We start from the raw sequence: 14083 nt of genomic DNA, 5'->3' as shown, positions 1-14083 counted from the left end.
GGGTGTCTGCTCTTTTTTTTTTTTTTTTTTTTTTTTCTTTCTGGATTGTCTCTGTCTGTCTTAGGATTCCCCCCAGCCACAGGTTCACTCTTGTGCTTTACTTCATGATTTTCCTGAAAAACATGATTTTACCACAAAGAGAAACTTTATTTCTCTGCTTTGTCTGCTTAATCCCTTTGCCCTACCAACTCTGCTCAAATTTCAGGAAAGACCTGAGGGACCATGGGTTTGCTATACCAGAGATTGTGGTGATAAAAAGGGAGGTGAAACAAAGACCAACATTTAGCTTGGGGATGAACTGCAGGGCAGCAGAAGCTGATTTTTGGGGACAACACAGTGGAAAACTGGCAAATTCTTCCTAGTAGTGTCCCAGTTTCTTATTTTTAAATGCAGTAGTGATGTCCAGGCTGACAGTGCTGGTCTGTGAGGATTGAGAAAGTGGGCAGCAGTGGGGTGGGGAAGCCAAGTGCTGATGTCTGCCTTCACTCCCCTTTCCAGCAGCCTGAGTCAGGACTCCTGGCTCACTGCAGCCTGCAGGCCTGGCTGGGGAAGGAGCTGGGAGGGACAGAGGCACTGGGTGGTTCCCTGTGCAGAGCCCTGATGCTGCTGGCCTGGGACAGCCTCTCCTCTCCCTCCTGCTGCTGCTCCTTTGGCTGGGTGCTGCTAGGGCACTCTCTGTTGGCAGCTGGCAGGCTGGTGACAGGCAGCTGCTGGCATTTTAAGGCCCCACAGGTTTTTCACAGGCTCCTGCTTTCCAGCTGATCCTTCTGTTTCCCTGTTGCTTTCTGTGCTATCCTTTGCTTTCTTACTCTTTCTGTCCCTGAAGCAAACAGTTTATGCTTTTTTTGATTCCCTGGTGCTAAGGGACTTCTGGATGAATTAATATCTGTCCCCCTGATAATTCTCCCAGCACTGTCTGCATCACAGCCTCTATCCTTTTTTCTTTCCATCTTACTACTGCAGGTGCTTTTTTTCCCCCCCTTCTTTTGTATTTTTATTTCTTTTTTTTTCCTCCCCACCCTATACCTCCCTCTCCCTTTAGCCAGCATAAATTCAGATCCTGTCCTACTCAGTCTCTTCTTCCCCCTGGACATGTTTGTCCTGTGCCTGGCCTTTGCTCATTGTTCCATTTTCTTGCCACCCTCTCTTCTCACATGTGCCATATCTGACAGAGTTGAGTTTGCATGGGAATGGTGGGTGGGAGGTAGCAGAAAGGGCAGGACTGAAAGATTTTGAGAGAGCATTGTGTCCATTAAGTTCTTCTGTCTTGTTTTTCATTTGGCAGTCGTGTTGGTTTCTATGTCAACACATTCCAGAGTATAGCTGGCCTAGAAGAGAACTTCCATAAAGAAATGAGCAAGGTAAGGCAACCAACAGCTTATCCTACTTACTGTCTCTTCACTGTTAATGAAAGAAAAACAAAACCCAAGGTCCAGCAAAAAACCAAAACTCAAACAAACAAACAAACAAAAAAAAATCAAATTAAAAACCCCCAAAACCTCAAGCTAAAAAACAGCTGGAGAAAATGACCCTATGTTGGAGCATAATACAAACCCTTAATATTTTTCTGAGCCACCTGGGACAAAGGCAGTCTGACACAGTAATGTAAAGGGATGGAGCACAGGGAAGAGACCACAGGGCAGCAGTGGGGAGTTCGTGTCACTTTACAGCACTCATTTCCAGATCCAGAGGAAAGGGAAGCCACTCTTAGACCTAACTCTTGCTGCCATCTTTAGTTCATCTGCATTATGGCTCTGTATAACCTGGCCAGGCTAACCATGGTATGTTTTCCTCCCCTCTGCTGCCTGGCAGCCAGTTGCTGTGTGCCCTCAGTGCACCCAGGTGTGGGGTTAAAACCAGCAGGGAATCTGCAGCTCGACTGAAGACTGGGACATGCCTCGCTCCAGTCCCTCAAAAAGGCTCTCCCCCACAGTGCCTCTCTGCTTTGGCTTCTTTCCTGCCCTGTGACCCAAAAGAAGGCATTGAAGTACTTAGTGTGGGCCTTGTATGGGCTCCCAGTGTGCCTCCAGTTGGATCACAACAGAAAGCAGTGTTGGCAAGCCAGATCCTGGTGCTGTGTGGCAGCACCCACAGGAGAGCTCAGGACCAGTCTGTGGGAAAGTCCCCCATTGCCACTGTCCTCTACAGACATGTTCTTCTCCCAGTTAAGAGTTAGACAAATCCTGAATTCCTTAGGTCTCTATGCTGCTTGAAAATGTAAATGTTGCACTAATCTTGAGGCAGGACTGAGAGCCCAGCTGGAAAACCCTTATATTCCCTCTTCTCTCTCATGTCATCCTGACAACAAAACAGCCACTAAGCAACAGGAAACATTACAGTCCTTCAATTCCCAGCAGTCAGGGGCCCTCTGCCTTGGTGTAACACATCAATTCTGAGCCCTGCTGACATTTTATGGGGTCTTTTCCAGTTAATAGCCTGCTCTTCTCCACTGAGGGATGAACTAAGTGTTAAGAATAGGGAGGATTGTTAGAATTACCAGTTTGTTGCTGCTAACTCTCACTCAACAAAACATGGGAAAGATGCTTGTTAGACAGGAATTCTCTTCTTGTATGATTTTTCTTGTCAGGATTTTTTCTTTCTTGAGGAATTTTGTATGAGGGCAGGGCTTTTGCTTTGTTTCCATAAGAACCATCTGTTTCTTATTACTGCTACAGCATCCAATTAATTGCTGGTGTTGCCTGCACAATGCCTCCAACCTTGACTTCATGGGATCCCTTCTCCTGCCAGTGATAAATCCGGGCTCTTGTCTCGTTCATGGATTGGCTGTTCCAGAACAGGAGTGTCTGGAGTCACTGTGCAGTGCCAGGGAGAGTTTAACCCCTAAGAGTGCATTTCTGCAAAGACACCCAGGTTCTGCCCAAGCCTAGATGGCCCAGGCAGCTGGTGAAGTTGAAGGTTGTTCACCTGAAGGCCTTTGGCTCCACGTTTGAGATGGCCATGTCCCAAACTTTGGTGAGCAGGCCTGAGAAACAGCTTTTGGCTACAAATCCTGAGTGAAGCTCCAGCTGTGGCACGCAGATCTTAGCTAAACAACCAACCTGCTTCTGCAGTGGTACCTGGCAGCACACTGGTGGGCCCTGGCAATAGGGAAGCAAAAGGATGATCTCTAAGGAAGACAGAGCATTCCCAGAGATGCCAGCAGCTCTTTGATGGCTCATGTGCTGTAGCACTGCACAGCCCACAGAGAAGTGGAAACATTTAGGGTTGTCCTGTCTTGGGCTAGCTGAGGAACTGTGCATGTCCTGCCACAAGGTTGTGTTTGGTCAGTCTGTGCAGGCCAGCCCGGGCTCCCTTGTGGCATCTGAGCTCCTTCTCATTCTTTTTCTGTCTTTTGTTTTTGTGTTTTGCAGTTGAACCAAAATCTTCACGATGTCCTGCTGGGTCTAGACAAGCAGTACTCGGGCAATGCCTTCCCTGTTAAAGCACAGCCCAGGTCAGTAACTGTGGGTAGTGTCTTTCCCTCAGCAGGGGAGGTGGGACAGGGATCTCTCTGCCTACCCAGGGGTGTTGAAACCTCCAAGCTGTCAGTTGCAAGTGATTTTCCCGACTGCCAGTGCCCCCCTGAGACTTCCTAGAGCCATGCCCAAGACTGCACTTGGCACTGCATGATGCAATCCAATACCTCTTACTTTTCTAGGGTACCATCTGGAGGCCCTAACATTCACCAGGTCCTGATATTTAGGCAACTGACTCTGAGCTCTGCTTTTAAAATCTAATTCCAGCGACTGAGCTGCCCTTCCTTCTGGGTCCAGTTGCCCAGCACCTGTCCTGTTCTTTCCCTCAAAAGTACCTGCAGCTTGTCAGCTTCAGCCCCAAGAGCTCATTTCCCCAGCCCCTTCTTTGGCCCTCCAAACTTGGAATCACCATTTGCCAGAGCCTTATGCCCATCCTGTGTACCCAGCTGCAGTGTGTTTCTCCTTCCTGTGTGTTGTGGAAGTAGTTGCAGCATCACTGAAACGAGGCCTCCTGAACTCAGAGCACTTCCAATCCCTGTGTGTGCAAGGAGTGTCCTCTGGGCCTTCAGTTTTCTTTCCTCAGCTGGGTCCTGTCCTGCATGTTTGAGTGCAACTCTGCACATTCCCTAGCCCTGAGAAGGGAGGGAGGGGTTGGGCTCTGGGTTAGGCTGACTGGCTCCCACCCAAGTGCACGAGTGATGAAATAGTGTTGGGCTCTGGCTTCCAGCTGCTGCTAATCCCACGTGCTGGGTGAGCAGGAGCACAGCCCAGGTCCTCAGCTGCTGTGTTGATGGAGGGAGGTGGTGAAGTCAGCATGAAGTAAGGGCAAGCTGTGGTCTGAGTGCATTGGTTTAGAAGGGGTAGATCAGCTGTTGAGACCTCTGTGCTCCCTTGTGTCTCCTCCCAGTTTAACCTGTTGCAGTCATGCACAGATGACTTGCATGTCTTCTCCCAGCAATTCTTCCAATGTGGTGGTTGTCATCTCTAAAGAAAGAGGAGGTCTGAGTTGAATTTGGTCCCTGAATTCTGGATTGCTGACAGCAGATTTCAGTGATGCTAGTTGGAATGCTACTTGTGAAAATGCCTTCTTCCCAAGTTACCATGTGGTGTCTGTTGATCCTCACAGTCCAGCCAGACTGAAACCTTGTGAGGAGGTTGTGGTGCCCATCCTCTTGCTGCCATGGGCTGTGTTGTCTCTGTGAGCAGCATCCTCCAGGGTCCTTGGAGGAGGATGAGGTAACAGGACAGATGAAGGCTGTACTATTGCTTTGCCCAGCTTCTTTTTCCTCCTTTCTCTATTCCCTGAGGAGCTGATTGTAGGCAGTAGTGGCAGCCTGGCTCAGAGATGTCCATTGCTGTTGTGGCATAGTTTCTGGCTTTAAAGAGCTTTCAATGAACAAACTTTACCTGTTTTTACAATTCCTGCTCCATCTCTGTACAATTTCTGCCCCCCTCCCCCCCAGCCTGCTAGCTTGCTCTGGGGCTGTAATAGGTGTCTCAGCTGTAGTTCTCTGCCCTTTGGCTGGCTAGGAGACCTCATGGCCCTAAAACCAAAGCTGAGTGCGTGCACAGGGATCCCTGTGTGGGCAGCAGAGTGCTGCTGCTTCATCACCTACTCTGCATCTCAGCTGAGATTCCAGACCTGCCCCAGAGTGAATCCTGAGCACAGTGGAGCAGGTTGTTGTAGGAGGATATAGCAAAGATTAGCCAGGGTAGCTCTGCAGTGACCAGGAAATGCTGTGAGGCACTTCTGTGTCTGCTGCACATCTGGCCTCTCATTGTGGTGCAGGGCTGGGGTGAGAGTGTGCAGGAGGAAATGGCCCTCACTCATCTGACAGCTTTTTGTGGTCTGCAGTAGGAGCAGATGCTTCCCTAACCCTTTTCTACCGGGAAGGGGACTGGAGTTTGATACAATGGCAGGAAATGAATGAGGAGGTGTGAGAAGAGAGGCAGTTATCTGTGCACATCATTATGGCATTCATGTGAGGCCCTACAGAAATACTACTGTGGCTGATGTATCTGGAGCTGGCAGTGTAGCACAGAACAGCTGGTGTATTTCTGGGAACCTCAGACCTATGTTTGGGATGTGCTTCTGAAAGGGTTAGGAATGTTCAGGGCTCAGATGCCTAAAGACCGAGGAGATCTGTGGGATTATCCTGGTATGGTTGGGCAAACTGGAAAAAGACGTGGCAGGAAAGCTTCTGTGTAGGTTCCATGTATAAGACTGCACAGACTACATAAGAAAACAAGAATGGGGAGTTTATTTCTTTTGCAGCAATATTCACAGGGGAGATTGAGGAGCTGTGAAAGGACATTTACAGTACTCTGGTGGTCTGTACAGTTTCCTTTTTCTTTTGCTCCATTTGCACCCTGGCCTTATGTTCCCAAGCGAAGGGAAAGTTCTAGTTTGCTTATATATATAGATATGTGTGCATATCTTTGACAGGCATAAAGAACCTTCTTCTGCGTTCTCCAAACCAAGCCATAGCTTTGTAGTAATGAAGGGAAGTGTGTATGTGTGTACTCGTGTGTGTGTGAGAGAGAGAGGAGATCCTGTCATCTTAATTACAGCGAGTTCTGTGGCACCAGCTAAATGGGTGCTTGGAAGCTTAACTTTTCCTCCCTGGTTTGACTGTGCCATCCTGTAACTGAAATGATTTGCGTGCCATCCTCAACAGAAAGAAAACTAAACTGTTCGCCAGGCTGAGGAAAAAGATGAGCAGGTACCGGTATGGAGAGCAGCATTTCGATACGTGTTTCATTTAGCTCCTAAAACTGGAGAGGCTGTTGCTGGACTCTAACAGCCTGGCACGTGTTAACCCTGTGGTGGGAGAGGGGTCCTTTGCATGATAAGATGTGTTTGTGGCCTGCTGGGTCCTGCTGAAATCTCTCTGTGTCTGGATAATCCCATTAACTGCTTGTGTGCCTGGTTTGAATCCTTGCTTCTTTTCCTATCTAAGAAGGCAGTGTGAAAACTCAGGCATTGTCCGTCCTGTTGTTTTTGTGTGATGGAAAATGCAGTGCTGGGTTTTCCATGGGAAATATAATCAATTTTGGTGTTTAACAGCTTCTAGTTTTACCTAGTGGGCTTGTTCTTTTGAACAGGTCTGAAATGCTGCATTCTCATCCCCTGCCTAGACAGGGAGGACCAGTAGGCAGGTCTTTCACACTCAGAAGTCCTATCCCATCTTCTCTGTTGCAATTGGGAGAATGATGAGGTGAAGAATGAAACTTCCAGCTTTGCTCCTTACTTGCTCTGTTCTTAAGGGCCCTTACTATCTTGCTCCATCCATTTAAAGTTTTGTGCAAGACTGGAGGAGTAGGAAGCCTCTTGTCTTGTATAAAGACCAAGATCTGCATCTTGCCTTTAAAAGAGTGATGGCATGTATTATCTGGATTGCTACAATGCCTGGAGTTACCATAGGTCAAGGACCCTGACAAGAACATGCTCTGGAGCAAAGTGGGAAACTGCTGCATAATGGCATGGAAAAATCCTCTGATTTTTGTTTTTCTTGCTTTTTGTCTTGGTACTTCCTCCATGGGATCCTTACAGGGAGAAAAAAAAATTATAATCATCAAGATGGTGTCCTGCCAGCAATAAAAGAAAGTGCTGGTTGATTGGGATCCTTGTTTTTCCTCATCTGGTTTCCCACTGACTAGGGCAAGTCTTGCAGCCGTTCTCTTTGTGTCTGCTGTGCATACTTTGTAAAGTGGGAAGTTGGAGAGTGAAGAGTGGTAATTTCACAGGGAAGCTGATGGGCAAACTTAGATATAAATATCTTGAAATGCAAGTAGTAAAGCAATAGATCGTGTGGTTACTATTCTGAGGTTTTCTACTGTAGGAAAAGGAGGATTCAGTGGAGTACTTCTCTGGATGTCTGTCTCTGGTCTTGATTGGACTGGTGTTGTATCTGTACCAGGCAGGAGGTCTAATATTTCCAGTTCCTGAGAGTGGATGGATTATGCAGCAGATGGAGAGAGCTAGTAAACCTTCCCTTGATGAGCTCTACTCACCATGGGCTACTTCCCAGCCTTGGAAAAGTCCACCTGACCTTGCCATAAAGGTGCCTGACCTGGGCTCTGCTGGGGGTTTGTGCTGTCAGAGCAGCTGCTGGGGTCTCAGAGAAATGTGCAATCCCTAGTGCAGAGAAGGAGGATCTGGAACTCAGTCAGTATTTGATCTGCAGCAAGAATGTACATTTGTGCCACCATGTGTTTGGGTATGTAGGTTCTTTTTTCCTTCTTTCTCCCACCCACTCCTTTTAAATTTTTTTTTGTTTCCAAATAATTCTCTAGTATGCTCTAGAGGTAAAAATTTAATTACATTTGGCTAAAAGGCCCAGTGTGAGCCTTAACTAAGATGCCAACCTTTTTTTCTTTTATAACTTGAGAACTTGGCAGGACATGACTGATCTGTTTTTACCATATTGGAAAGTAGGTTTTATCCTCTGATGTAGGATTGTTACAAGTGCAAGGGAAACTCATCTGCAGATATTACTCTGCCCTTCCAGAACAAATGAGCAGCACCTTGGAGTGTCTGGGAGCTCAGCAGCACTAAAAAGAGGCTGGGGGATTTTGACTTTCTCTTCAGCTGTATTATACCCAGCTCTCTTTCCAGCTCTCTGTTTGCAGAAGAAAATTGACACCCCCTTCCCTTTCGTTGCCTGATATTCCTGGAATTGGCATCACTTCCCATTTGCTCATGGGAAGGAAAAAGAGCAGTGACCTTGTGGTTTTGGCTTGCTTTTACTGTGGTGCTCATGTTCACTCAGTGGGTAGAGTCCCTGCACCCCTGCTTTTTCCTGTGTTTCCTGGAGCAAACAGTTAGCTGGAGACAAGCCTTTGCTCTGTGTGGGCAGTGTGTGCTCCCTGGGGACGTGTGAAGGACAGAGGATCCTGGTGACCATCTCACTTGGTGCTGGTTGCACTGGCTAAATTCAGCAAAGTTACAAAGCAACAAGTGCAGGAATGAAGGTGCCGCTCAGGGGGCTGAAAAAGGCTCAGCCAAAATTAGCACTGGCATTTTCCTAGGGGGACTGGCCAACACATCAAACAAGCTGTAAATAGTAGTGACTTAATGAAGGCTTTAGCGTTGGGCCCTCACAGCCCAATTCTTCCCCTCATCCTACAGGGGCTGACTCACATGGGAGCCTTTTACCAATATATCTCCAAATTAAGTCACTGCCAGGCACTGGAAATAAGTCACTACAAAACTGTTCCATGGCCTTTAGAAAATAAGCCTGAACTCCTTTCTCACTGGGAGAACTGGCCTTTTCAAGTCCCTAGAAGGAAAAGTCTACCCTTGTCTTGGTAGGCCAGCTGGTAGCCAGTGGTCCCAGTATTCCCAGTGTAGTCTGGGCATTTGGGAAGTCCAGGCACTCTAGATGTAGATCACTGTGTCCCCCATTTTCTCCAAAGTGCTTTCAACTCCAAGGGAGGTAACATGTACTGTTCCACCCCCCAAATCTAGCATTAGAAGATGTTCCTTGACTTTTGCTGGTGACTCCTGTTTAGATCAGGACTTTACCTTCACCCTCCAGCCATTACTGCTTTGAATCTGTAGCACAACTGTGTAAATTTTTTCAAAATTCTTTAAAGACCCCAGGTATTGAGGTGATTTCTGGGAACTTCTGAGGAAGCACACTGTTCAATCAGACTTAAGAGCTGCAGGGGTTGGCATATATGTTCTGTAGTCTCTCCTTTTCCCTTCTCCTTCTTCCTGTCCCTCTTTCTCCCTTGGTGTGTGTGCCCCTGGTTGAGAGCTGCTGGCAGAGAATGTCATTGGGTTTGTTGCATCATGCTGGTGTGCTCTTGGCATCAGTGTCATCAGAAGTGTCCAGCCTGCATGTGGACCTGAGAAAAAGTGCTTTGTGGGGAAATGTGTGTGTGGGGTGTGGATATGGGGGAGAAAGCTGGGGGAATGGGTGAGGGACAAAGTGAATGAAGAGGGAATGGGATGGGGAGCTTGAAAGCTGGAATGCTGAGCAGGGTGAGATGCTTGCTTGTAAGAGGAGGTTTGTTGAAATGCCTTGCTATCCCTTCTTCCTCTTGCTATCCCCCACTTGCAAACAAATGTTTAGGAATGAGGCCATCATGCATGTTGGCCAGTGAGCACTACACAACTCAGGCATCCAAGTGAGTGGATGTACATGTCTGAGGCTCTGGGCTCTCTCGGGACAGAGCAAAGTAATAAATTACTTGATCTCCCTGCAGAATCAGACCTGCCTTGCTTTAGTGCTGGCTCTATGCCAGGATTTAGTGTCTCAAGCTGTAGGAAAGGGTCTGTTTCTTTCAGCTTCTCTCAAGGCCTTGAGTTTCACAGAAACTATGACTTTTAGTGGAGTCAAATATCACTCCCTGTAGATGAGGTTGTACAGCCCTTTTGCAATATGCTATGATATTTTCATCTGCGTATGGTTTTGCCAAACTGTAGCTACTTCTGCTAAAATATCCCCCAGCAGTGAATTTTTCCTGTTGAAATTCTCTGGTAACCAGCTTTTTACTAAATCGCTCATGATTCTGTATTTTGAAGCAGAGACTTGACACCCAGCCAGGGCACGCCTGTAGGGAAAGCCATGTGCCTCTTGCCATGCCTTTGAAAAATCTGCCCAAATCTGTCCAAGCTGTGAACCAACAAATGCCATTGGCATATGCTTCTTGCATCTTAATTTCCTGAAGAATCCCTCTTGACTGTGTGTCAGAAACAGTCTTGGAATAGAGACCAACTAGGGAGACCTTTCATAATAGAGAAATCTCTATTAGTAGCCAGAACCTCACTGTTCCTTTGCTGTCTGGAATGATCTGTGAAACCTCTGGCTACTTTGCCTCTCTACTAGCTTAGTCAGTTCATACCACATCAAGGAATAAGATATTCTGTGATTGCAGCCTTAGTTCAGGTGTTGTGAATCTATGAGTCATAACTCACACAGAGGTCCATAGACTACCACACAGAAAAATTCTAATCTGTGGCATTTAAAACTGAATGAGCAGCACTGAACTCCTTTCCCCATCTGCTTCCCCAGTATTAAAGGCTATAATTTAACGTCAGGCACTTACATGAAAATCTAGCAAAATTAAGGATTGTTTAGTTTTAGTTTTTCTGTGTTTGAGGCAAGTATGTAAGTTCTGTAGGCATTTAGTGAGTAGCCTGCTGCAAAGTCATGCTGCTGCTGTGTGTTGGACTGCGAGTGACTCAGCAAAGATGCTTCTCAGGAGTTCCAAATGTCTTCATTGCATATCTGGGCAGTGAAGCAAAGAGATAATGGAGGCTACTGATCTGTGCTGGTTAGCACAGCTCCTCCTAGGCCTGGCTCAGACTTCTCTCTCTTTTTCTTCCCCTCTCTCTCCCCCTGTCTCCCCCTTTCTCTCTCCACTTCCTTCAGTGACAGCACCCCAGCGAAAGCAAATAAAAGCCCCTCGCCTCCACCAGATGGATCTCCCATCACCAGCCCTGAGACCAAGACTGCCAACCATGAGCTGGAGCCGTCCACTTTGGAAGCACCTGGGGCAAGCATCCCAAAGTCACCGTCTCAGGTAGTGTCCCCATGAGATTGACCATGTCTCTGCTGATGGCACAAGCTCTGTGGGTCAAAGGCATCCATCAGCTGCTTTTTAGACCTCATCCTGCTACTGAGCACACAGAATATCACATGCTGGTTGTTCTCTTCCACTGGTTCCTGAGAAAGTTCCTAAGAATGCAAGTTGCTTATTTGCCATCTTTCTATTACAAGGACTGTCTTTGAATGGTTTCACAGGGGGAAGGCCACTAATACTTTTTGCTGTCTGATAGGATGGCCAAGAAGATCCAGGGAGGATGGAGCAGTAGCTAGGCGAGGAGCTTTGTTCTTTACATTTGAATTAACCAGTGGAATTCAGTGGTCCAGTTTCTTTTTAAGAACTTCTGTAGCTGAGAAAGGTTAAAATGAAAAAGCTTCATACTATAAGGAGAACATCTGTACATGGGATGATGTTTCACTTTACTATCAAGATACAATATTATGCTGAAAAAAGAAAAGGGATTATATTTTTATGCTAGGAAGAAATTATGTGGGTTCCAGGAAGAAGACAGTCCATTGTATGAGTCTGATACCTTCCATATGGCCTTCATTAGGCCTTTCCTTACATAGGAAATATCCAGCAGCATGTTCAAAACACTAGATATAGCTACTCAGCATAGCATATCATATCATATATGTTCTACTTTGGGAAGATAAAACATTTACTTCATCTTCTTGTCCCTCTGTTGCTGAGTGGGGGAAAAGCTTAGCAGGGAAAAGTAGTAACTAGGCCAAATTTACATTGGGTTCCAATCCTTGTGTCTCAGTAAGTGGGACACTGGGAGAAGTCTTCCAGGAAGAATTAAAGGTCAGAGGGGTTCTGGCCAAACTGGTAAGAAAACCCACTGCCTCTGAAAAGAGATGGGTGTTACCCAGAACTTCCTTACTGTTCCCATGCATAGCAGTGTAATTCCAAATCCAAGCCTGTGGAGTAGTTTTTCTCCTCTTTCTAGATAGCCTCTCACTATATTGTTCTCTCAACTGCTTATTTGATTTTTAGGATTATTGAGGGACAGGAAAGGGACATGAGGCCAAATGTCTTTTCCAGCCCTGTGAGATGTGTGGGTGCCTGGCACTGTCTTTTCAGGACCTCTCCAGGGTCTCTGAAAAGCTCGGCAGTGCAGAGCCTGACCACCAGCCTGGTTAGGACCTTTGGAGTAGGCTGTGTGTATGGGGAGGGAAGATAGGATATCCAAAATTGCCCTTCTGTTGCAGGTTTCTTTTTTTTTTTTCTTATTCCCCCAGAGGTTTCCAGAGCTTGACTAAAATTTGGAACAAGAAATCTTATAGAGATTTATTAAGCTGTTCTCAACAGACTTCGCTCACCCTGCCTGTGGACTCATCTTGCTGAGTTTGGTTTCTTCCCTTTCCTTTAAATAGCACACCCAACCCTTGTTTTTGCCAGCCTGCAAGTGCTTTCTCCTTCACTTGCTGCCTGCCTGCCCGCAGGAATGGGGCTGGAGGCACCCCTTGAGGAACAAGCAGGATATTCCAGCACAGCCCTGGCTTGGATGGGCCACAGGCGAGACTGAAATGACATTTGCAGCCAATGCTGCCACCACCCGGCAGCTCTTTCCCAGTCTGTGTTTAATTCATTCCCCCAGACATCAGGAAGAGAAGAGCTCCACTCTGTACTCACAGTAGCTGCTGAGAGAAGGAGCTGGCTTCAGAGGCAGGGAAGACAAAGGCAGGAGTTTCACACTCAGAGCCGAGCCTGGTGTCTGTGTGGATAAAATCTAGAAACCAAGTGTGTGTCAGCTTGCCAGGCAGCTGGGAACACAAGTGTCTGCTCTCTCAACAGCAAAGTGCCTGACTTTACACTGAAATCTTCACAGGTGTCATTGCTTTTGACCTATGGGTAAGTGATTTGTGGTCCTCCAGGGGAGGCTGAGGGGTCTCACTCTCTTTAGGAGGATGGAGCACAAAGCAACAAGCAAGAACAATTCCCTGGCCTCTTTGTGTCTGAAATACCAATGCAGGGTGTGAGCAAAGGCCGTGGAGAGAAAGACAGGACCAGGAGTGATCAAATAAATACTAACTAAATTTTGAACTGTTCCCTGTACGACCCAAAACAACCTCAAACTCTTTTACTGTCATTTAATTTTTAAAAACAGTTGATTTCTGTCTTTTGAAAGAAGTGAATGCTCTCAGCTCTCTGCAGAATAATTTGATAATGACACAAGACTTGAGGGGATCTGTGAAACTTAAAAGGTCAGACTTCTGCTCTCAGTTACACCACTGAAACTCTGTAATGAGACTTTTGAAATCAGTGCAACTGTGCAGAATTTGGGTAGATAAAGCTCTGTGAGATCAAAGTTAGCAGAAGGATTTTAGAGGATTCTAGGTAACAAAGTTGTTAGTGCATGATGAATTTATGGGTATAACCCAACATCAATATGCAATCATCTTGTCTTTGAAATGTGGTTTTTAGACTGCTTTTGGAAGTAATGCTGGAATAGTGTGGAAATGGTGATTTCCAAAACACTATTGCATTGGAATGAAGGAGACTGACTATCCATATCAGAGGAATAAATAGTAGAAGAGTTGTGATATTTTTGACTTGAGAGTTATTAATTGAATCCCTGCATTTCTGCAGAGGGTCAATGTGTTCTGAGAACAGCATTTCCCTAAAACTTTTGGTCCCTCTTGCAACTGGAAGGCAGGGGGTTTTCAGGAAGGAATTGTTCTCAGGGAATAGGGACACACCACCTTCTGCAAACAAAAAGTTGGAAGTGAACTCACTTGCTTCCATTATTTCCCCTAGATATCTATTCAGGGGAAAAAAAGGTGTGTTTTCATACAGAGTCACTCTCTCTCAAGTAGAAAACTGGGCATGTCCTTAGAAATCTGAATAAAGGCTGTGTAGAGCTAAGTTATGTGCTGGAGGAGTGTGAACTCCAGCCTAGGAGTAATGGATTTCTGTGTTTCAGATCTGGGCTTGACACTGATACTCTGATACATTGTCAGGTTTCTGGGTCTTGCTGCCTTGGATGCAGTAAGCAGATCAAGTAGCTGGCAAAAAAAGCTCCTCAAAGTCTGATTTGATCTAGA

The 14083-nt window shown here is 46.4% G+C and overlaps 1 protein-coding gene across 6 annotated transcripts in view; it reads left to right on the top strand.

Moving 5' to 3' along the window:
* Nucleotides 1–14083, top strand: part of BIN1 (bridging integrator 1) — an 87566-nt gene that overhangs the window by 55399 nt on the left and 18084 nt on the right. For 3 of the 6 annotated variants that reach the window (XM_009087867.4, XM_009087864.4, XM_009087862.4), the window contains exons 8-11: nucleotides 1286–1361; nucleotides 3372–3454; nucleotides 6155–6199; nucleotides 10859–11009. In XM_009087867.4, coding sequence (XP_009086115.1) covers nucleotides 1286–1361; nucleotides 3372–3454; nucleotides 6155–6199; nucleotides 10859–11009 — 355 coding nt within the window. The remainder of the gene's footprint in view (nucleotides 1–1285; nucleotides 1362–3371; nucleotides 3455–6154; nucleotides 6200–10858; nucleotides 11010–14083) is intronic. The other 3 variants (XM_009087868.4, XM_009087866.4, XM_018911392.3) reach the window with 1 other exon arrangement.

This window comes from Serinus canaria, chromosome 7 (assembly GCF_022539315.1).
Source record: "Serinus canaria isolate serCan28SL12 chromosome 7, serCan2020, whole genome shotgun sequence".
Taxonomy (NCBI): domain Eukaryota; kingdom Metazoa; phylum Chordata; class Aves; order Passeriformes; family Fringillidae; genus Serinus; species Serinus canaria.
The sequence above is the reverse complement of the archived record's forward strand: the minus strand, read 5'-3'. Positions and strand labels throughout refer to the sequence as shown.